Source organism: Eimeria acervulina, genomic scaffold (assembly GCF_000499425.1).
Source record: "Eimeria acervulina Houghton genomic scaffold, Eah_scaff154, whole genome shotgun sequence".
Taxonomy (NCBI): Eukaryota; Apicomplexa; class Conoidasida; order Eucoccidiorida; family Eimeriidae; genus Eimeria; species Eimeria acervulina.
This window is the reverse complement of record NW_013549117.1, coordinates 2,080-24,689: the sequence shown is the minus strand read 5'-3', so window position 1 is coordinate 24,689 and position 22,610 is coordinate 2,080. Positions and strand designations below refer to the sequence as shown.

Here is a 22,610-nt window from a genome sequence, read left to right as displayed (position 1 = left end):
GGTTGGCCAAAAAACCTTCGATCCCGCTAGTCATTCGAATGAGCACGCAGCGCTGCGAAAATGGAAGTGCTCGAAGTCCCCGGTAATAGAACCTAGCTATGACTTCCCGGATGTGGTGGATGGATCTGCAACTTCAGGAAGGCATGCGGCCTGAGCCAAAGCACGGTTTGCTCTTTTATGATTGCTGTGCTGTAGCTGAGGTGAAGATGCGTCTAGGCTGTCTCTCACTTCAAAACCCACCGCTTAAAATTGGTGGGCCCACTGAACTGGCCGATGAAGCTGGGATTACTGGTGCTCCTACTGAGCTTCAGGAGCCATTGCTCTGGAAACCCTTGGGTGCTGAAGACTTTGAAATATATGAGGAATTATATCGGGACCAAGGCATGATCCAGGCTAGGGCAGTACGATATAGGCTATTGGCTTTTCGAGCACCCAGGCTTCCGGCGATAGAGGCCAGTGGGATCCAGAATGCCCCGCATTTACCTCCTGCATCTTACGGCCTCTTTGGGCATTTTCCTTGCACTTTATTGGGGGTGTTGTGGGATTGTACAGGATGCTGAGCAGCTCTTTCTTGCCCTCTTCCGGCGTCTTTTGTTTCGGGAAGACAATGTTCTTGTCGAAGTATTCAAGCCACCGGGCCTGAACCGCAAGCAACGCCTCCGACAAATTTTCTCCGCACTGAAGCAGATCTTGAAGCTTAAGCTGTGCTCCATTCCTATATCCGTCCTCCGAGTAAGTTGCATAGATGGACCGGTGTGAAATCCCTGGAAATAGAGCAGGGTTCGTGCTCGGCATTACGGTAGTTCATTTATGCTGCCTGAAGAAACCTTTGCAGTTGTGCAGTGTGCTTGCTTGATTGCCTCAGCTCTTGGCTCATCGCATTTACGTAGCCTGCGTCACCCAGGGATGCTCAGCAGGAATGCGTCCTTTTGGCCTCATGGAACAAGATCAGGGTGGAGATCCTAATGGAGATGGCCCCAATGGAGATAGCAGTCACCCGGAGTATGCGGTGAGCATTCATCTTTTTCCTGCCTTCTGCGAGACAGAGCTCAATCCGCACGTATCCGCACATTTTCGAATGTCTTATGGATGTCTTATGGTGCCATTTGGAAAAATGTAAACTCTCCCCTGTTGCATCTGCTAGGATGCCGAATTTTCGTGATGACGCTGCTGCAGCACCTGGCACGGGATCGGACAAGAGTGTGCTTTACGCGGTACCCACGCCTGCATGTGGGGAACAAAGCGATATCGAAGGCTCCACTGGAACGTTCAGCTACGCCCCTCGGTAGTAACCAGCAGAAGCAGCCCCCTCCTAAAGACGAGCAAGCTTACCCCTTTTCATTTTTCTCCCAGCAGAAAGTGTCAGGAACAGAACGTCGGGGTGCGCATGGAGAAGACATTTTGTACGCTCGCGTGGACGGATCATCTGGTCTGCGACCTGCACAGTGAGGCTTCCCAATAATTGCATGCAAACTTGGCAAAGGGAGCGAAATAATTAATAGAGTTTTCAGTTGCCCAGTTGCAATCATATAGATAGCGATGCAAATCAGCTAACGCTGCAGATAGATGTGCATCTATCTGCAGCGCTAGCTGATTTGCGTCGCAGGGAACACGATGATATAATGTTGCAGCTACTCTTGTTCGGCAAAGGCCCCGCATCTCTCAATGGAGTGCTTAAAACTTGCTACATGAGCTGCTTGGAAGACCGTACGAGAAACCCGGCAACCTGGTAGGTAAATGCACTGTCAAGCACGGACCAGAAGTATCTGGCACTATGCCCGACGCTGGAGCTGGAAACCCTTGTTAACATTTTCTCTGTGTATGCTCTCTACTTACTGAAGTGTATAGTGGTGCCTCAGGAACTGCGGGACTATCGATTTCGAACCCGGTTTCTTCGTATATACTTAGGTTCGACGATCTCGTCGCAGACGTGCTTGGAGAACGTGGGAGTTTGCAGCACTTGCGGTTCCTTATCTGCATGTTGCGTCATTTCTTCACTTTGTCACAAAAGTCGCTGTTTATTGCCCTCGCATTAGGCGACTTCAACAGGAAACGCCATGCCCAGATCTTCATTCAAACAATGCGAGCGAAAGAGACTGAGGGAGAGGGTAGGTGCCTGTGAGTTCGTTGCATCGAGCTCTGCAGTACCTCTAGTCAATAAAAGGGAAGGCGCTGACTGATTTATATTTATATTGTAGAATGCTTAGCAAGACCATGCGCCTAACGTTGAGACCGCGCTTGTGTCATTTTGCAGTTTCACGGAAGTTGGCTCTTAAGAGGATGGTCAACAAAAGTCGAGAGCAGATGCCGGAAAGCACCGACGGTGACGCGCCATACTCTGGACAGCTTGCTTGACGTGCACCATTTCTCTGCTATAAACCCAGCTTTGCCACAGTATGTTAATCATCTGCGGACAACCATGTCTTTGCGGCTCCCTCAGATTACCTTGAATATGACTTCAATTCGCCTAGACCGTTTGACTTGACAATTGGTATCACCCGGTGCGAGGAATTCCTGAACTCCACTACCTGGACCGGTGCGCTTTTCTACCGAACGAGGGGCTTTCAATCTATCCACATGATGATGGCAACTAATCGCTCGTAAGTGTTTTTACTCCATTTTGCGACCCAGGGTCCGCTTTGCAACGCATGCGGTCACAACTCGACTACACTCTTGCAAAACAGATGCTAACAAGGGAGTGCCCAACTCGGGCTTGGCAACAGTCACCTGGTGAGTTGGCCAGCACCTACTAACTACCCTTAATACGCCACCTTGCTGCAGCCCTGGAGGGACCCTAAAAAGGGAAAGCACTACTAACTGTCCTTTGCAAAGCGTGACAGGGGGAAGTGAACAGGCTGGCGATATTGCCTTGGTGACATCCACCGAAGCTACTGCCCCGAAGCTAGCAGTGGTCCACCCCTGCACAAAGAATGTGCATGCGACTGTTTGAAGGCGAAGGTGATATAGTAGAAAGGGGAGGGGCTGATGATGCTTCGTCACCGAGGGCAAACGCGCCTCTTCTTCAAACCGACATCGCTTCCGTGGAGAAGAACTACTTAGAACTACCCGTTGTGGGAAAAGGCAACGTATCGGGTAGGACTACGTGGAAGAGCATGAGCACCGCAGCACGGCTCTCTCAGCTCCGCTTCGGTGGTAGCAAACAGCTCATTGCAAACATGCCTCCCAGTGCATACGGAGTAATGGGGAACATACTGAAGCCCGATCATGACTCGGAACTGGAGGCGTTCGGTTGCATCGAGTGTCTCCAGCCAGCAGACAAAGTCCCACTTCTTGGTGGCTGACATTTATCCGTATCGAGATTTTCAAGTAGTATACATCCGGCAGTGTCCCAAGCAGTCCTCAAGAGGCCAATGTACAGACTTGTGAGTGGCCTTGTCCGGCCCAGCGCCAAAGCACACAGGGTCTACTGTTTGTAGACAATTTCAGTTGCCCAGATGCCCTGGACTGGGCAAAAAAGCCTCGCGCTGCATTCGCCCACTCAGTTATACGGAGCGAGCGTCTGTTGATGAAACAACAAAGTAAGGAGTGAACAGGGTGCACTTCAAGAACTCCAAAGGCCAAGCACGACCACAGCGTGCATGGGTTTTTGAAGCCACAGATACTGACGGTACAGTACAGTACACTTGAAAGCAATACACTCGAAATTCATACGCCGCAATAGTTCAACCGATAAAAGGCAGTCAGATATCATTCATCGTCGTCTTGAACCACCACGTGTTTGCTCCAGTATTCTACCGAGCGTGCATACGCTTCGCGATCTAGGGAAACGCCACTGCCGCCCTCCTCTATAAGCGCGTTTCGCATGATCCTGAAACAGTACCAGCATCCGCATAAGATAAGGTGTTTGCCTTGCCAAGGGGAAACTCGCATACAATCTGGCCGTTCAATTCCGCGAAAACCGGAATTGAACAAGCAGAGCGTTTGACAATGTGCCGTTCTCTGGAGCCAAGCATCGAGTTCTACTTCAGCTGACGAAAATCCCTTCAGAATCATTTGACAGGTTAGGGTTTCTATATACAAGAGGTATTCCCGGTTAGAAGGCTGCTTACGTAATGGGATTCATCGGAAGCTCAAATGGTTCATCTTGCGCCTTGATCGCCACAATGAACCATTCAGGTTTTGATGCATCTGCGTTAAAAGATGGATTAGACCAAACAGTGCAACAGTGTGCAGCCGTCAAAAGTGAGGAGCACAGGATACAAATGCGGGAGCTGGTGACCTGATAGATAGACCGCTCACCGACGACTTCAACACACTTCGTCATGGCAGCATTCTCCTTGGCAATCTGCTCACGCGAATACAGAATAATGTCTGAAAGCACCCGCCAGAGTACGAAGATGTGGCCAAACTTGCATCATTCCCCTTTACAAGAAGCCTTCCGGAAAGGACGTACAACAAGCCAACCGTGCCAGTCACCGACACATGGCGCAGCTGCTACAATCAGCCGTACCCAGATATTTAGCGCAAACCAGTTGGTGCTGGACACGCGACGCCGGTAGCCACCGCGATAAAACCGGGAGTTCCTCTGGCCGCCGAGCGACATATCCAGAGCTACATCGCCAAGCAATTAACGCAATGCAAGGATGAAGACCATTAGAAATCTCTAATAGGACTGCTTTCGCAATTCCTGGACGAAAAGTGACCGTCCGACCATACTAAAGCTGTCGTTTGCCGCTTACCGAATAAACGGTGCGTTCTCTTCAGTAATTGGAAGGGTGGATGCTTTAGCTCCCGTAAAGTTTTCTACAAAGATGTGCTTACAGAATGGGGCATAGCCGTCCACTAGGGGAAGGCTCTTTTGCCGCAGAATCTCGTGGAGCTTTTGGACACACAACATGGAGCGCGGTCACCTCGGGTATTTGGGCCATTCTTGAGGCAGAAATGCAACTCCATTTGGCCTGGGAACGTGCCGCGAGCTCACCTCCTTAAGAAAAGTATCTTTATCCAATGGGATTTTCGTCCCTGCAAATTTGGGGTCGTCAAATTGTCTGAAGCAAAAGGGCTCTGCACCATTTGCACATCTCACGCGCCAAGAGCATTCTATAAGCAGTGTAATCCAGAGAAGCCCGCAAGCAAAAGCTATGCCACGCTCCTAATGTGTGCGCAGCTCCTGCTAAACTTATCTTGCTGCTGTTGAACTCACCCAGGCCCAAGGAAAGTACCCTTCCTGGGGCACTACTTCCGTTCGGTCGATCTTCTGATGCCATTGTCAATGATGATCTCGTGCAGTTTCTACTCAGGGAACTCTTACGACGCAGGAGAAGCCGTGTCTTCAAGCAGAGAGCCAAAAATCCCGTAGCCCCGGCAATCCGACCAATGTACATAGTTTATATACGCTACGGATATGCCAGTAAAGTCACTGGATACTAAGCAAAAAGAAGCAAAAACCGGGTATAAACGTTTTGAGGATGACTACACGCTAGCAACCAGGGGAAGTAGTGGGGTTAGGTATTTCTTCGCTGCGGGAGCGACGTAGGGGTTACTGCCCTGGACGTAATGTCTGCTTATTCTAGCTCCGTGCGAGAGCATATTTTAGCGTTAAAACGAGCTGCAACTAACCTTTGGTTAATTATTTGGGTGGAGAAGCCGAAAATTTATGGATACCACACACCCTTCTTGGGGCTGCCGGGGCGCCAAGTGGGCACGCCCCGCACCGCCAACTCTGTATATGCATGCTGTTCTGCTGCGTTCTCGCTTGGTGTTTGAGGCAAACAAAGCAAAGAAGGGTTCCCTGTTATAGTTAATTGTGCGGGTGCCTCGTTGGCGGGTTTACGTGTGGCCACAATGGCGTCAGCATCCGTCGCTAAAGCCCGCAGCCACATGGGGCGAGGCAAGAAGACCACCGCAGCAGGCAAGGCCACCAAGATCAAATTCGTTATTGATTGCCAGAAGCCTGTTGATGACAATATACTTGAGGCGAAAGGATTGGTAAGTGGTCCTGGGCAATGCTATATCTTCCACTTCTTGGGGAGCCCGCCGTGGCCATGCAGGCTTTTCCCCAGAGTTCCCTTGCGACGGCTGCCGCACATTTGCTTGTAAAATTCCCACTAATATCTGCTCATTCTTAATATACTGTTTCTGCTGGAGTTTTTAGGGGGCAGTCTGTGGATAAGTTTTTCACCCCACAGGCATTGTCCCCCCACTCGCTTCCATGCTTCGGCAATGCTCGTGAATAGAGTGGCTTGTATTAGATTGTGTATGGAATACCGGCCGCCTCCCACTGCGTGCGCAGATTATATAGAATCATTCACTGTACAGGGATGCGAACTAGAGCTCTGGAGAGCTCTGGGAGGAAGGGCTGTTCGTAGCTGCCGGCAGCATGTGGCTGCAATCCTGTGCTGCAGGAAAGGTTTCTCCAAAGCCGCATCAAGGTGGCGGGGAAGTTGAACAACTTGGGCGAGAAAGTTGAGGTGTCTCGGGAGAAGGCAAAGGTGTGCGTTACCGCTGAGCTGCCCTTCTCAAAGCGCTACCTCAAAGTAAGACTATGTGCAGGCGGTGGTTGATAGCATGTCGTGTCGCAGGCAAAAAAATGCCTGTGCGCTCCAGCTACGAGGCTTTCATGGATAGCTGGGAGAGTCACATTCAGGGAGTTTCATGAGTCACAAAACGCTGGGGGGTTAGCCAGGGGCAGTGCCTTTAGTTGGAAGCGGTTTCCTTCGTGAATGCGTATCCGGGTCCGTGTCTTCTGGTTTATGCGACCATAACGATATGGTATGGGTGTTGCGCTTGTGCAGTATCTGGTGAAGAAGTACTTAAAGAAACAGATGTTGCGCGACTTCCTGCGCGTTGTTGCAAACAACAAGACGTCGTATGAGTTGAGGTACTTCCAAATGCCTCAAGAGGATGAGGAGACAGCATAGACTAAGTCTATTGCTCCCGTCCACGAACAGTCATTTTGTTAACAAACACTCAAATATTTACCTTTAACGCATGGTGCGGACTCGAAAAGTCATCCCCGCAACGAGGTGAATAGCGCCGTAGAGGTTTGTGGCCCGAAATAGGCTCCCTCCCCTTAATGGATAGGAGTGTGAGGGGAGGCCATAGTGGCAGAGTTGGTTCGCAGGGCATTAGTGTGCAGCGGTTCATACTTCGCTGCACAGTTGGGTTCGCACAGGCGTGAGTTTCGTCGCCCGTGTACGTGGTTCGGCCATCAATTTTTTCATTGTACGCATCACCCATCACAAGTTCTGCAGCGCATGAAGCAACCACACGCGAGACCTAATTTGCCTAGCCTTGGTACATGGTAGGAGGACGTTTCAGGTCGCCATTGAGTAAGGACCGTTAGGGTAGCCCACGACCTTTCAGTGTTCACAGAAATAACACGGCCTGTTTCCCTCTTGTCAAAGCATTCCTGTTTCCATGGCCTGATTGCAAGCGGAGTTTCTCCACCTAACACCCAGCGACGTCGTGGCAAGTTTGCACCTTGCGCTCCCTGTGGTGGGTGAACAAAAAATATCCGCTCCCCATCGTGGGTGATTGTTTGAGAGTTGGCAGCCTGCTTCTCACAGCAGTTACTTGAAAGAATGTGGGACATCCTGCACCGTCGTTGGGCGCTTGCAGATGACTTCTTGCTGTCCCGGCGGGCGACTTCGTCCCGAAGGGAACGTCTGCGACAATCAAGGACAGGAAACGGTTGCGAGGAGAACTCGGGAAAGCTGCACAGCAGCGCTTTGTGCGTCAAAAGGCTTATTGTTTCTAGGTCAGATGATGAGCGACGCAGCTCGGAGGTTGGCCAGCGTTTCGAGCCTCTGTAACATGGATAGGTGTAAAGATACTTCCCCTAAAGTAACGAACTCTCTTCAAGAAAAAGAGTTACCTTCTGCTCCCTCAAGGTGCAATTCATGTGAGGATCTAGCGGGCAGCGTGTGTGTGGCGTGTACAGACCCCTCTGAGGACCACATAGAGGCGGCAGAACACCGTTGCAGAGTGGGCAGAAGACCCCAGTGATGTAGTGCTCGCTTTCTTGCTTCGTAGTAGTTTTACATAATACATTAACCTGATTTTATTTGGCAGAGCTCTTTGTTCTTGGCTAGACGGCGAATTGGAAGGACTAACGCAATGCACACATCAGAACCATTTCGCCCACTCATGAGGAAAGCGGCGAGCCTTACCTGTCTTCTCCGTAAGAATATAATTTTACTCACAATTATTTATTCTACGGACCCTTATATTTTCGGATCGCAACCCAGAACACACATTCATTCTGTGGACACTGCTTCGTTGCGAGGCGTCCAACAGTTGGGACCTACACCAACCGCTGTTGAAGCTGCAGCTGAACAGAAGAGACGGTCAGCAGTTTGGATTGTACCATTCTGATGACAGATCAGAAGTGGAACCCCAGAGCAAGAAGCAGTTGGGGGGCTCACTCACTACTAACACTGCTTCTGCCAACCCATATAAGGTGGCAGCACAGCCTACATTGATGTTCGATTTGGCGAAGACGCCGTCGAATGGCCCAGAAGGGCCATCCACTGGCGTTGGAGGGAAGACTTCGTGGCCTCTGAAATTCCCAGATGGTATATTGAGCACCAGTTCTTTGGGTGTGTTGTCAGCAAGCGTGCTGCCCAAACCAGCAACGCCAGACACACACGAGATTACTCCCAAACAAAAAATGCCAGACACACACGAGATTACTCCCAATGTCCCTGACAACAAGCGGCCTGCTTTGTCATTCTTGGTAGACACAATACAGCTGCCCTTGGTACCTGGGCTCAGAGTGCCACGGGAACAATGGACTTCTGATGGGGCAATTCACAGCATCGAGCAGGCTGCAACTCCAGCCGAAGATGAAGAGCTACAAAGAAGAGATGGCTACATAGTTGGGGAGGAATATAGTGGCCCCGAATTCCAGCCACCGGAGCAGGTTCAGTTGGAGGAACCCCCCTTATTTGCCATGCAGAATGTTTCCCTGCTGCCTCCGCAGGCGAGGAAACCGATCAATATGGCTGTCCGTCAATTTACTGCCCAAATGCAAAGAGCAGCCGTGGAGTACTGTACAGCAAACAACTTGAACTGTAACGAGCAGCATGCTTTGGAGACGGCAATATCGGTGGCGCTCAGAACATCGCCGACCGCATCCATGTTCAGACAGATCTCAGCGTCGCTCAGTGCAGTAGAGGTAATTCGATAATGAAAGTCACGTTTGGCTCGATATTAACTTGAGAACAGGGGGCAATTACTAGTGCCCTTCGTCCCTTAGGCTGGCCCGTTGATCCGAGGTCACCAGAGGCGCCGAATCCTCCACCTAAGCCGCCGGTGCAGACTACACAGGCTGTACAATTCGCTTTCTCTCTTGTAGGGACTGCAGTTGCTCTTTTGCGGAGCTTCATTCACATCACTAAAGGTCCCAAGCCGCTTATTACACTGGATACGTACGTTCCCAGATTTACATGGGCTCCTGCGGGAAGTTAGACTGAGGATCACGCTGCTGCAGGCAGCTGCATGAACACCATCGCAACATACTTTTGAGTTTGTTGTACAGTGACCGAGAAGTAGAAGGCTGTTCAATGACAGCGCCAATGAGGCATTCTTCAAAGTGCAGAAGCTTTGCCATTGAAGTTCCAGCAAGAACGGACAAATGCTCAATGCCCTCCAACATCCACGGTAGCCTGAAAGTTAAGTCCACTGTGCACATCAAAAACCCAATGCTTCTGCACAGACGTTCCCAGTTCGTTAACGGTTCACGGCTTTGAGCTTTCTTGCCGCTCCTCCCTTCGCTGCTCTCAGCACTACAATGCACATCAACCTTTTCACCTTGACGGCAGATATATCTTGAGGCAAAATTTCGACGGTTCACCTTCCTTCGAAAAACTGATGTCTGAAGGCCAGAGTCCCCCCGCTTTCCCAACGGGAATCCTTCACCTCTTCCAATCTGAGAGCAAGACCAACAGCGAAGCATTGAAGTCTGCAATGGCTGCAGTCAGCGCTGCCCCGGTACAAACATCCCACTGATGGCATATATTGAAGCCATATGAATAACTAATTGGGAAAGTGCAGCACACAGATCGTGTGGCATCTCCACTCGCCTACCTGCCGATTCTGCCGCAAGGGCCTTTTGTTTACCAGCACAGCAGCAAACCAAAAGAGTGTCAGGACCCCAACACATTCTCTTTTCCACACTGCCTCTTACACGGCTCATCATATTGGCGCTTTACTGAAGTTCGTCCAGATTCTGGGGACACGATGAAGTACTTCCCTGCCATTGTCTCAGTAAGACGCGTAAATACATATACACAGGTGCACTGCATTAGCTGAACGGGCCAAAAAGTTTCACGCAGAATGCGACGGTTAGCACGCACGCGCCATTTTGTTCTAGGGTCCCATGACCTCGGCAACGCCGCTAGCTGCAGTGTCTGCGACACAACACTGATAGCTGACTTGTGTTTAATGGTCCACGCCGTTTTAAAATGAGCTTTTGAAGGAATACATACTGTTTCAAGAAGCGTCAGCGGTGTGCCGCCAGCTGCGATCATAAGCAGCATCGCCATCATCAGCAGGGTAGCCGATGAAAAAACCAAATAATTGCAATGGCTTGGTTTGCTGCCATGATGCGCGCCAAGCTGTATCCCTGGGCTAACGCAATGAAAAAATGGGAGGTGGGGGTAGGGGTGGATGTAGGGGGGGCCAGACGTGGGGAGAGCATACTTATCGAAGGGCTCAGCGCTACTGCTCAATCCCGCTGGCGGGTCCTGAGCACGATGTTGCTGGCCACCATATCTTCGGGTAGCCAGCGCACTTGCTAACTACATTGTTTGCCAAATTTAGCCTGGTAGTCCAAAAGGCCGGCCTTGATCGCTGTCTCGTCCCAGTACGCGACGGGGCGTCGAGTGCTGACCAAAAAATTAACCTTCCGCAGGTCGAGACCAACGCAGAAGCACAAGTACGCGCTGACTGCTGCAACGCTTCGTCCCACTCCAGCGTTGCAGTGAACGTACACAATGTGGCCGTTCTGAAGCCACACATCCGCACGGGTTCAGGCAGTAGCCAACAACGCTATGAACGCACCAGCTCAGGCTGCCTATGGGGAGACAGAGGGTATGTATACTCGCATTACCTGCGTTAGGGCGTCTAATACTAGTGCACAGTGCGCCACTGCAAGCTTGCGGCACGCGTCGCTCATGTCCTCTGTCGGCATCCAGACGTATCGCAGACCAACGGATTCGTAGAGCTGGCCTACTGCTTCTGGTGTCCTCGTGCTAGAAATGGGATCAGGGAAGTTGACTCTAAGCAGCAGCATGCACAACAGCAGCAGTCAAGCCACAACTGCCATAGGGATGCGGGCATTCCACAAAGAAAAGCAGATTGCATCTCTCCTCCATAATGTGTCCGTTTTCCTGCACTCCACAGGCAGACTCTATGCGCTTGCTGGCGTTTTTGCTTACTTGATATCTTCTGCAGTTTGGAGGTTGAAAACTGCAGTCACTTTCAAGTCTTGGCTGAGCTGACGGATGTGTTTGAGCTGGCGGGGGCATGAGCCCACATACAGGTTGGGCAGAATGCGCGAATAGTGCATGCGCCCTTCGGCCTTGACAGCATTGTAAAAGCGCGTTGTGTGGTCGTGCTCATTCGCATTTCCAGCTGCGATGATCGCAGGCAGCTGCAGGGGTAAGGATGAGCTCCAGAGCTCAGTATCAGAACACATGGGTAGATATAGCCAGCCACACTACGGGCAATTTTTCTACATTGCTGCGCCAAATCTCGCCACGTCAACTGATACTGTCCCCTATGCGAACCCTGATTACTTTGGCATGTGCAGACAACGTACCTTCTGGATCCTCGAACCTTGCGATCTTGCAGAGATAAAGCATTTCGAGGTTCCCGCTTTCGCACTCATCCACCACAACATCCAGGGGGTCAAAACAGAACCTCCTGTTGCTGTTCGGACCACTTCCCTCCCACACAACCTGTGTGGCATGTGAAGGTGGCTCTGCGCGATGAGCGGGAGGGGGGGGAAACAACCAAGTGCGCCAAGTACACAGCGGGCTACCGTACGCAACGCACTGAAAAGACTCTCCTGGCGTGTCCGGCACGTAGGGCGTAACAGGACTTCTCGGGGTCCACAAAATAAATTTGTATTCGAATTGAACCTTTTTGAGGGGGTGGCTCTCGAGTATGGCAATAATTTCCGGTGACTGTTGATCAATTCGGCAGCTAGCGGCCGCCGCGACACTAGACGTTTCATCGTTTGTTGGGCAGTGCATATCACGTAGACATTCTGAGCACGAGCCTCTACGGGGTGAATATTTTCTGGCCACTGCGGCGATGAGCCGATCTGCAAAGGAGTCGCAAGCACTGTTGGACCCGTTGCGTTGTTCAATGCTGCAATTACTTCCCGTGGCCGCCGACGTCCCACAGCCTTCCAGGCCCTGCACATCTACTTCTACATCTGCAAACCAGAGGCTCGGCTCCACCCCGCCTTCAGCCGGTGTGGTATAGGGTAGCAACGGAAGACACCGAGAGGGCTCCCAGCGTCCTAGGAACTCAGGGCTCCCCGACACTCCCAATTGGGAACCTGGAGGCACAAAGGCCACGCAGCTAAACCGCACTCGCATCGAGTTGGAAGCCTCGTGAAGGGCATATATAGATAGTGCCTCAAAAACTGCTTGCAACCTGATGCAATCGTCGTGTCTCGCCCACAGCAACGACGTTATGCCGCACCACGACCTTGCAGCTCCTCCACCAAGATACTGAAAATTTACGCGACTGTCTCAGTAACATTTAGAGAAGATACGGTTGCATGCAGAAGCACAGCTCTACCATCAAGGCCAATTGGCTCACTAAAACAAGCACAACTACGACGGGATTCAACGACGCTCGAGGTGCACTTATCCGTCTGCTCGAGAGTGAGGAGGAATTTTCACGGAGTAGCTGTTCGACACCCAATTGTTAGCAGAAGCCAGGCTCACCTAGCCCTGCGCCAGCCGCCGAGACGCTCGCCGCAGCCCCTACAGTATGCGCTGCAGAATTTGAAGGCGGCAGACGCAGAAAGTACCTGAGATGTAGTTTTATTGCTCTGGTGCTTAACACAGTCAACTTGTTACGACGTAATTGTATTGCATCATTGGGGGTCTTACACTTTTTCGCATTAGCCCGCATACGGGGGGCTTAGTGGCGACCGTTGCCGACCGATCGGGAGTTCAGGGTCGGATTGCACTGCGTTAGACGTATAAAAAGAATTCCAATATAACTGACCTATTGCAAAGGCCGACATAGAGGAGGACACTCCGTGGCCGTCTTCTGTTGGTGGGAGGTAGTCCTGCAGAGTGTGTGCACTACGGCTCGCCGGATGCTTGACAAGCTGCTATTTTGCAACTCGCATATGTCATGTGCATCACCGTTAGCTCCTTCGTTTTCGTTTCTTTTGCATCTCATGTAGAGACGCTAACATGTCACTAGACAAATAATAAGAGTAGCCGCCCGCACCAGCCCGATGGTCCCGCCCGGCACGTCGCCCTCATCACTACTACGAATTCACAACAAGATCTCCTCCTCCTTGCGGCTATGGGTTGTTTAGTGAAAATACGTTGCTGCGCTTACTAGGTGGCTCGTCTCCACGCAGGATGGTGCGAATATTTTGTGCTCATTACGCTCACACTAGATATGGGTAATGTGCACACAGGCGAAGACCACTATTTGCACTGCTATAGGCTCCAAAAATGGAACACCTCGTCCTGCGTATGTATGTCGTGAGCGTACTCTGAACTCAGGAACCTGCACAGTGTCTCCTCCAGACACCCTGTTATGTGCAGCCCAACCCAAGTGAATGGAGTTATTTTCCCTATGGCGACAGATCGTAGGCGTTACTCGTCCATTGCTGGGGAAGCTGCCGTGGTACTCTATGTTGCCCGACCCAGGGTGGTATTGCCTACTATCTACTACATGCCCCCAACATTCACTCTGGTCACTAAAGGAGAAATGCTCGCCTACGCGGGGTCCTAGGAGCAGCATTAAGACAGGCAGCGCACCGTCTTCGGTGAATGGCCTCCGCTGCATACAATTAGAGTGTACTGCTCTTCACACGAAACCACACCCTAAGAAGGCACCAGGCAAAGCGCCCTCAAGCAGCCTGCCAGCGGCCGGTATCCATCAACCGATGAAGGCTGACCCTTCCCTCAACAAGGCATATCAGCGCCTTCTCCCGTTCAGATGGGCAGGGCATACGGGCTTGTTGGCAAGCGGCTGTGAGGATAGAAAGCCCCTCAACCAACACCAGGAGCTTTCTACAAGATCTACAAGCCTCCCTACCACACACGGGTAGAAGGCTCTTCCTATGCAGCTGGGTGGGCCCTCTTACTGTGGGGGGGAACTCGGAGCCCTGAGGTTGCGCCTGTCCCAGCTGGCAGCTAGACCCCGCGCCGTCTTTCTCCCTGGCCCACAGGGGAAGCCTGAAGCGGACGCTCTCTGAAGGAACGGCGGGGAGAGGGACTTCTTTCCCGGCGATTTCGGTTACGTTGCTGCTGCTCCTGTTGCTGCCTCTGGTCTCTTCGGGCCTCCAGGGTCGAGAGCCACTGCTGCCGCCTCTGCTCCCGCTTCGCAAAGTTCAAGGCACCCTTCCGTCCCTCCGACCCCCCCGACGCCGCCCCCGATTCATCGCTTGCTGCGTTATTGCTGCCGCTGCTTTGCTCTTTGCTGTCCCACCGGCCCCTCTTGTTGGTCGACCCGCAGGCAGGCTGAGCCACGAATCCGTTAGCGGGCGAATCCTCTCCAGCTCCTGAAGACGGCGTATCTGCAGTGGCAGCCTGAATGCCAGCCACCGCCGAAGCAGCTGCAGCCCCGGCAGCAGCTGCAGCAGCAGCTGCAGCTGCTGCAGCTTTTGCTATGGATGGCGCATTCGACGCTAGCGAACTTTCCATCGCATCTACTCGGCAGCCTGTATCAAATCTGCGCGGACAAGATACAAGCAGGCAAAACAGATACCCCCCGGATTATTCCCTGCCATTCATTTGTGAGAACCCCACAGAAACGTGCCAACAAACAGAGAGCCAACTCAAGAATACCATCTTGCCCACCCCAAGCCTCCGAAGGAAGTATTTTGTTGCTGCCTGAGCTCCCTGCCAGCCTTTCCTCCCTGCCAGACCACCCGCAGGCCTGAGAGCCGTGCCTCCCTGAAGGGCGCTGCAGAAACAAAATAACGCTAGAGGACGTCTAGAGATGCACAGGAATCCATCGCGAACCATAGCGCAACAGCTTTCCCCTAACACTCACGAAAGCCCCAGGTGCAGAACAACCAAGCCAGCAGAACAGCTGTCCCTCCCGGTGTCACATCACCCAAGCGGCAAAGCAGCAGGAGAGCAGAGGTGTCTGGGGCGGTGGGGCAGAACGATAACCGATGAGACCTAATCTGCCCGTCATTCCGGGCCACCTTGAAGAGAGTCAAGTGCAGACTGTAATTGTGCTTACGAAACTGCATGGCGAACTCCAACAAGGACTGTGGGACATATTGTCCGGAAGTCTGAGGAAACCCCGGCGCAGCCAATGGAGTTCACCACTAAAGCGCGGGAACCGCGAGCACAAACTGACTGGCGTTTCTAGATTAAAATGTGAGTTAACTTTCAACCCCCGCGCACCCCTTCCCCCCCAAAGTCAAGTAATCTCTAGAGGAAGTACCAGCTGGGGGCACAGATACAGAGATTATATACTAACCTCCATCTTCTCCACGACAAAGGCCGCTTGACGCTTTTCTTGTTTCGTCAATAGAGAGCAAGCGAGGCCCGACCGGCCAGCTCTGCCTGCGCGGCCTACGCGGTGTACATACGCCTCGGGATCATGCGGAGCGTCGTAACAAACAACTAGAGAGAGCGCAGGAGGAAAATCGAGTCCCCGCGCAGCAACGTCCGTCGCTACCAGCACCAATGGGGTCCGAGCGGAACCCGAGTCGCCCAAAAAGTGGTGCTGCATGCGACGCATCACGGCAAGGCGTTCAGCCTGCTGCATCCCGCCGTGTAGTATTGCCACGTCTGAGCAGCAGCAGGACAAGTATCAGCAGCAGCAATGCAGCACCAGGAAAGGCCAAAGAGACTCTGAACCCTAAACATCCGATTCATCGGCCCCAATAATGTATATAGAGACAAGCAATACAAGCACAAATGCAGCATTTGCATATCCCAGCGCCAACCAGAAAAGGCAAAATAGGCCAACAAGGGCTGTCAGGTAGGGTAAGCAGTGTATCACTGGGACCGCCACAGTCCCCGCCTGTGGAGAGGCAAGAGAGTGAAATCACAAAACCGAAGAAGAGGCATCCTATAGTGCAACACACATAGAAACGAACATGGGCGGATAGACAAGCAGAGAAAGCGCAGCACCAACACAGGGAACATCGCACACTCAGCCAAAGGCGAGCGCAGCTGAAGCGTCCCTCTGGCTACAGACCAGCTTGCTGGCAAGGAGAGCATGCGAATGCCAGGATGAAGAGACGGCCAAAGAAACATTCACCCCCTCACCCCCTCTGTTATACAGGTCACACTTACACTTGAACGTTTGGTTGGCGTTCTTTCGAAGGTCTTGTGAACTTTCGCCTCCTAGGAGACGAGCAGCTGCTGCTCGCGACGCGGCGTCTCCCGCTGGCGCTGTTGCTGTTTCTGCTGTTGCTGAACCATGTGCTGCCCGTCCATCAGCTTCTACTAGTTGCGCGAGGACCCCTTCCAGCAGAAAGGCCAAGTCTTCCACTCTCTGCTGCGAGTTGCAAAAGACGACGCCTCCTGCTGCAGCGGCTTCGGCCACGGTCGTAGGCGGCGGCCGTAAGCCGCACTGCTGCTGCTGCTTTTCTGGCTGCTGAGACAACGCAAGAAGCCCTAGCAAGTTCTTGGAGAGCCAGTCGAACTTCGCCTGCTCTCCGTCTAATATCTGGACCCTTTGCTGAACCGTCTGCGTGGCCTGACGCGGAGTCACAGGTAAACAGCACCTCGCAAATCAAAAAGGAGCAGCCCTCCAACACTGAGGTAGTTCGTTCAAGCTACACCCCAGTCAATGCAAGTGTGTGTGCAGATAGCGTGGTGTGACTAAGCCAACGCAACGCCCACCCCACCCGGGCACACACCTGTCCTCCCTCACCAACGACGATACGAATCGGGTTACGAAGAAATTTGCTGCAGACCAGAGACTCAGACGGGCTACCATGCAGAGCGTTTGTTCGTTTCGGTGGGCTTCGGGCCTCTACCCAACAAAACGGGAGACGCCCGCTGCGCGACGCCAGCAGCCGTATGCAAGCGAGAAGAAGATGAAGGAATCGCTTCTGTTGCTACTGCTCCTGCTATTACTATTACTCCTTACTTGGCAAGGGCCTCACACTTGCGAGGCATGGTCGCGCTGAACATGCAGGTGACCCTGTCAGGCCTGAGGGATGAGAGAACATCTCTCAGCTGGCTCTCGAAGCCCATCTGAACCATCTTGTCGGCCTCATCCACGACCGCCATAACAACTTTATGGAAAATACCACCGAGACCTTTGAGGCTGCACACGTCTATCATGCGCCCTGGATTGCAGACCACAATGTCGGGACCTCGTCGCAGCGCTCGAAACTGCTCCGTCTTGTCGAAGCCTCCGGCCATCAGCAGCCGACTCACATCCAACTCCGCCCCCCCACGAGAGAAGCTGTGGATCTCCCCATCCACTTGCACAGCCAGTTCCCTAAAAACCAAATCCCCCAACAAACGCACACCAGGTCACCGAAGGCCCAAGGCCAACTGGAAGCCGCTATGTTTCTTATCTTACTGTGCGGAAACGCAAAGCTCAATGCCCCCATACTGTCAGCCAACAAATCCTTACGGCCCATTCCCTTGCTAAGATGCCATGGCCATTCTGGAGGCATGCATCCCACAGTGACGCACCGGGTAGGGCACACTATGACCGCTGAAGGCCCCGCCCGCTGATCCTTCGCAGGCGGTTGCTTTGACGGGTCTTTTGGTGTTGCTTGGCAGGTGGTCCACTGGTCTTTTTCCTTGAGGCTGACGACGCGTGTCAAGACCGGGATGAGGTACGCGGCGGTCTTGCCACTGCCTGTCTGCGCCACAGCCAGGCAGTCTCTGCCCTTTAATAGAGCCGGAATAGCCGCCGCCTGCACGGCAGTGGGCAGGCGGTAGTCCCGCCGCTGCAGAGCCGTCCACAGGCCCTAAATGCAAAACACAAGCACCAGGATCACAAGCATCGCCGCGACGACCGGCAAACATAAACCAGCAGCAACACCGTAACCATCCGTCACCAATGGCTTAACGATCCCCTGTACAAGATCCAGCGCCAAGTATGACTCCCACAAAGTCTTCAGCGTCAGCGGTCAGAGGGAGGCAGCTGCTGAACTGAGGGGAGGGTAGAGATGGGATAACAGGCACTTTCCATGAGCCACTGAGTCGATAATGGTGAGTCCCATGGACCCCCATGTGAGAGTTCACATAACGGTAATTTACACGGCTGCTGCTTGTACTGCTGCTACTGCTGCTGGTGCGCGTGCGCGCTTCCGACCTTGGGTATGGAATCCTTAAGGTGGAGGAAGGAGGCAATCGGACGGGGAGCCTGTTTGCCTGTGGTGTGGAGCTGCAAGGAGTCGCGGACCTTCGCAACGGCCTCCAAGGTGAGGGCTGTGACGTCTGGGTGTTCTTTGTATAGGTCCACTGTGTACGGGGGATACATAATCCTGTACAGAACCCAGCAGCTTTACACGCATGACTGGAGCGATAAGGCGTGCCCAACGGCAAATAAATTACTACTGGGAGGCACTGTGAAGGCTTTAAGAGGTATTCCTAATACGCTCAAGCAGTCAAGAGCCTAGGGGATACGGAGGCCTACTCGTCATGGTCGACTACAGGAAGAGAACGGCCACGGGCCTCATCTTCGTCGTCTGTTGCTGCGCTATGGCTCTGCGTCTGAGCCTTCCTCTTGCCTCTGGCGGCCTCTGCCTGTTGCTGTAGACAGCATGCGCACGCCCATACGCACACACAGCCCAATTGGGGATTACGAAAAAACCCAAGGGCTGAGTCCTACGACTGCGGCCTCTTGACCGCTCAACACATACTGAAAGGGCTTTCTGGGCATTGAGGTGCTCTATCGACTCCGCTGCGATGTCCTCGTCGTCGAAAAAACGTTCTTTATCCGTCTGCTGTACTTCGCCTGCTGCTTCCCTACGCTGCTTTTCTTCGAGTTCCGCCTTTTCGCGAACAAGGGTTTCATTCAAGCCCGCCATAAAAGCGTCAAGAGGGTCCACCTCGTCATCCCCCTGCGGCTGCAGCTGCGACTGCAGCTGCGGCTGCTGAGGCGGCAGTAAAGGGCGTTGGGGGGCTGCGGAACCCCTGCCCTTCTGCTGGAGCTCAAAATATGCATCCATACCTGACATATACCGTATGCGGGCCTTGGCCACTTCTGAATTCTGCTGCCGCTGCGGTTCCTACTGTTGTTGCACTTACTTCTTTGGCTACTGTCGCTGACGCCGGTTGAACTGCTGCTGCGAAAGCCATGCGCTACTGCGGCATGCCCTCTCGAAACTACAAATTTGTCGGATAAGCAAGAGCTCTGTATAGCGGGCAAGGGGCCAAAATTGTGTTAAAGTTGCCACCCGTCAGCAGTCGCTCAGGGTCAGTGTAGAGCTATTGCCACTGATGTTGCTTGAGCTCCAGTGCCCCAGCAGTTGGGGAGGAGTTGCCGAAAAAAATGTCCAGAAAAGCAAAGAGAAGCCGCTGCTCTGTGCAGATATGGGGGAGCTAGAGCACAGCTCCAGCTCTCCCGTCCCCGTGTCTCGCAGAGTCGCGCAGATGGCAGAAACAGTCAGCAAGGAAGGTCCCTGTTGACCAGCACGTGCGGCTCTATATTCTCTGGCCTTGCATGCCTCTACATTTGTTTTAAGAGAACCGGCAAGAGCTGCAGACGGTGGCTTGGTGTGCATGCAAGCGCTCCCAGGGCCCAGCCCCGCCTGCGGTGACTGGCCTTGTTGGCCGCTTTATGGGTTCATGCTCAAGAGCTGTTTTTAGTGCATCCCTGGATCTCAACTGCGCACAGCAGTTCCTTCGGGAGTACATTTGGTAGGCCCTCCTCTGCGCATCAGCTCCACGGCGTGTCGCAGGCAGCCTCGAATGGAGTGGAGCAGAAGGCCCCCGACAACCAACGCTTTAGGAGTAAACCAGCAGCTTACACAGTTTCCTATGCATAGGGAAGGTTGCTGGCGCGGGCCCGCGTCTCCCGGTATCTACAGTATGGCTAACCCCCTGGCCAGATCGATGGGTAAGCGTGTAGGCTGTACGCACTCCGGTGCGGCCGCAATCTTGAGTGCTTGCCGGCAAGGGAAAATTTAGACATCATTTCGGTCGAGAGTAGCAGAGGAGGGTTACGTTTAGGCGCCACTACGGCTGGGCCTGCGTCTACTCGGCGCAGCTGTCTCAGCAGAGTGGGATCATTGCCCAAGGCCTCCGCCAGTTGGCAGGGTTTCACAAGAAGCACACTACCTGCTGGTGCTGCCTGCAGCACCTTCAGTTGGGGCTAAATTGTGAGAACGGAAGAGGCCCCCGAACCTGAACCCCAGTGCTGTTACGTATGCACTTCCGTAGATACTACTAAGCGGTTAAGAGCAAAAGAACTATTCTGTTTTTAGCGATCCTCAGGAACGAAAGAGAATCTCCCATGACTTCACTTCCTCCGGATGCCCCAAGGGGAGTTCATTACCCTGACGCTGTCCCGCGGTAACCCCGGGTGCCTGGGGCGGCAGAAACATCTTCATTACCATCATGGACAGAACCGTTCGGAGTGCTCGTTGCTCCGCACAGCTGGAAAAGCAACTCTTCATTCTCTGCATGTCACGACGGCACTCGACTAAGTAGTCGAGTGTCGTCGTGACATGCAGGGAAGCTGGAAGGTGGTCACTACATTCAAGCTGCCTTTCGCACTTGGGAAGTCTTGCTGGCGTAATTAGTTTTGAAGGCCTCCAGCTCCCGCTGCAAGCGCTCTAAAAACTCATCATCTGCGTCTTCGTCGTCCCATCCTGACCAAACAAAGCAGAGGGGCACATGCTCACAGAGGCCTCTGTAAAGCAGACGAAGGCAGGCGCTGCACCCTGGAATACAATAGTTAAAGAGAACTCTCAGAGAATAGCGAAAAGAATCGTGTATGCATTTGACTGGGGGGGGGGGATGGCACCCGCTGCGTCCCAGTCTTCGCTCCACTGCTTCACTTCCGCATCCACGGGCACCTCTCCCCCTGCGCAGTCACACAAATACCTAAATTCCTCCCCAGTGGTGAAAAATCCCACATATATATGTTCCCTCCATACTCATTAATATGAGGCAAAGTCGACACTCCAGTCCACTGTAGCGGGGCCATTGTGAAGGTTGGTCCGCATGTTCCATGGGCCAGGCCATCGCGTGGCTATATCTCTTTCCGTCCCCTCGAACTAACGGAAGTCCAATTCACGAAATTTTCGTGCGCTGCCTTGGCTCAAACCTTGGAAGGTCGGCTTCATGTCGGGCACGGGCAGTTGGCAACGACGTTGTGAACGACAGATGAACTTCAAGCGGGAGCGTACGGCTACTGACCTATCTCGTCGAATTCCTCCAGTTCGTCGTCAGGCTCATCGAAGGCCTCTTCATGTGCTTCTGTAGCTGTCTGGTGGGGCGAAGCGTCGGTGCGCTGAGGCTCCTCCCCTCCTTCACCTTGGGGCTTCATTTCAGGGGCTGCAAAGCATAGGGAGCAAAAGCAACAACCGATAATCGGAAGTAAATAAGCAGCAGGGGATGTAACGGCCTTCCAGGCAATTACGATAAGGCAACTACCAATACAAAAACGATGAGAAGACGGCTATTGGGGACGCCGTGGCCCATTGGCTACTTGTATTGTTCTGCATTGCACCCGACAGAAAACGGGAAGCTCGGTGCCTTCACAAGACGCAAATGATCCCCATGCCAGCAAGAATGACACAAAGTTGCAACAATAGGTTTTGCTGGCCCCGCTAGAGCAACTTGCAGCGCTACACGTGTCACCCAAGTAGGGCTGACCTTGGATCGAAAAGATATGCCAAACTGGTCGCGTTGACGCTCCTACTTTGTAATACGTTATTTATACTGATATCGCAGTACAACACTATTTATAGCTCAACCACCCTAGACAGTCAACAGCCGCAGCCCCAACCGGGGCCCTCCAGAATAGTCAGCCAAGATGCAATGTGAAGTGTAGTCATTGCTCCTATATTTGACTCTGTTGTTGTTGGTCGAGCACTTTGTTAGTAAAGACGTGATTCTGAGTGTAACGTACGGGGAGCTTTGCCGTTAAATGCTATTTTTGGTCGTTGGTATTGTGCTGGTGACGAAGGCTGGGTTCGTGGATCCACCACATGCGTGCTTGCATCACTAGTTTCAAAGAACGGAGCTTTGAACACTCTGTCTTTATTATTTAGATGCTGTTCGATACAGTTTTGCGCCATATTAGAAGTGGTTGCATCTGATTAAAGGAGCTGCCGGGGAACCGCAGCGCACCGTAGTCTTTCAGGGTGTAGTCGTACCTCTTCGACTTCAATTCATTTTTCATTCTGTCCTGCTTTTCTGTGTAACATTGTTGAGGTTATCTTGTACAGAGCTTGTTCCGAGCTTGGTCCAGTCCCCGGTCCTACCCCACACCAGCTA

At 52.8% G+C, this 22,610-nt stretch overlaps 5 protein-coding genes across 5 annotated transcripts; 2 read left to right on the top strand and 3 right to left on the bottom strand.

Moving 5' to 3' along the window:
* Positions 1-60: 60 nt before the first annotated feature.
* Positions 61-2,753, top strand: EAH_00021550 (hypothetical protein; the record flags this gene model as incomplete). Its single annotated transcript, XM_013393414.1, has 9 exons — positions 61-82; positions 196-401; positions 553-732; positions 866-1,009; positions 1,177-1,445; positions 1,909-2,108; positions 2,255-2,323; positions 2,441-2,536; positions 2,632-2,753. 9 exons carry the CDS (start codon positions 61-63, stop codon positions 2,751-2,753), a joined length of 1,308 nt encoding a protein of 435 aa, XP_013248868.1.
* Positions 2,754-3,708: 955 nt separating this feature from the next.
* Positions 3,709-5,228, bottom strand: EAH_00021540 (hypothetical protein, conserved; the record flags this gene model as incomplete). The annotated part of the gene is made up of 5 exons (XM_013393413.1): positions 3,709-3,829; positions 4,071-4,149; positions 4,261-4,306; positions 4,943-5,025; positions 5,165-5,228. 5 exons carry the CDS (start codon positions 5,226-5,228, stop codon positions 3,709-3,711), a joined length of 393 nt encoding a protein of 130 aa, XP_013248867.1.
* A 613-nt stretch (positions 5,229-5,841) lies between these two features.
* EAH_00021530 (60S ribosomal protein L22, putative) lies at positions 5,842-6,881 on the top strand (the record flags this gene model as incomplete). The annotated part of the gene is made up of 3 exons (XM_013393412.1): positions 5,842-5,949; positions 6,366-6,497; positions 6,756-6,881. The coding sequence occupies 3 exons, from the start codon at positions 5,842-5,844 to the stop codon at positions 6,879-6,881; spliced, it is 366 nt and encodes a 121-aa protein (XP_013248866.1).
* Positions 6,882-8,219: 1,338 nt separating this feature from the next.
* On the bottom strand, positions 8,220-19,342 carry EAH_00021520 (ATP-dependent RNA helicase, putative; the record flags this gene model as incomplete). The annotated part of the gene is made up of 20 exons (XM_013393411.1): positions 8,220-8,333; positions 8,440-8,581; positions 8,955-9,012; positions 9,484-9,629; positions 9,818-9,892; positions 10,117-10,271; positions 10,856-10,969; positions 11,075-11,243; positions 11,803-12,532; positions 12,927-12,977; positions 14,417-14,901; positions 15,030-15,135; positions 15,421-15,472; positions 15,664-15,977; positions 16,488-16,893; positions 17,343-17,646; positions 17,847-18,127; positions 18,475-18,646; positions 18,799-18,914; positions 19,025-19,342. 20 exons carry the CDS (start codon positions 19,340-19,342, stop codon positions 8,220-8,222), a joined length of 4,308 nt encoding a protein of 1,435 aa, XP_013248865.1.
* A 1,522-nt stretch (positions 19,343-20,864) lies between these two features.
* On the bottom strand, positions 20,865-21,657 carry EAH_00021510 (hypothetical protein, conserved; the record flags this gene model as incomplete). The annotated part of the gene is made up of 2 exons (XM_013393410.1): positions 20,865-20,977; positions 21,528-21,657. The coding sequence occupies 2 exons, from the start codon at positions 21,655-21,657 to the stop codon at positions 20,865-20,867; spliced, it is 243 nt and encodes an 80-aa protein (XP_013248864.1).
* Positions 21,658-22,610: the final 953 nt, after the last annotated feature.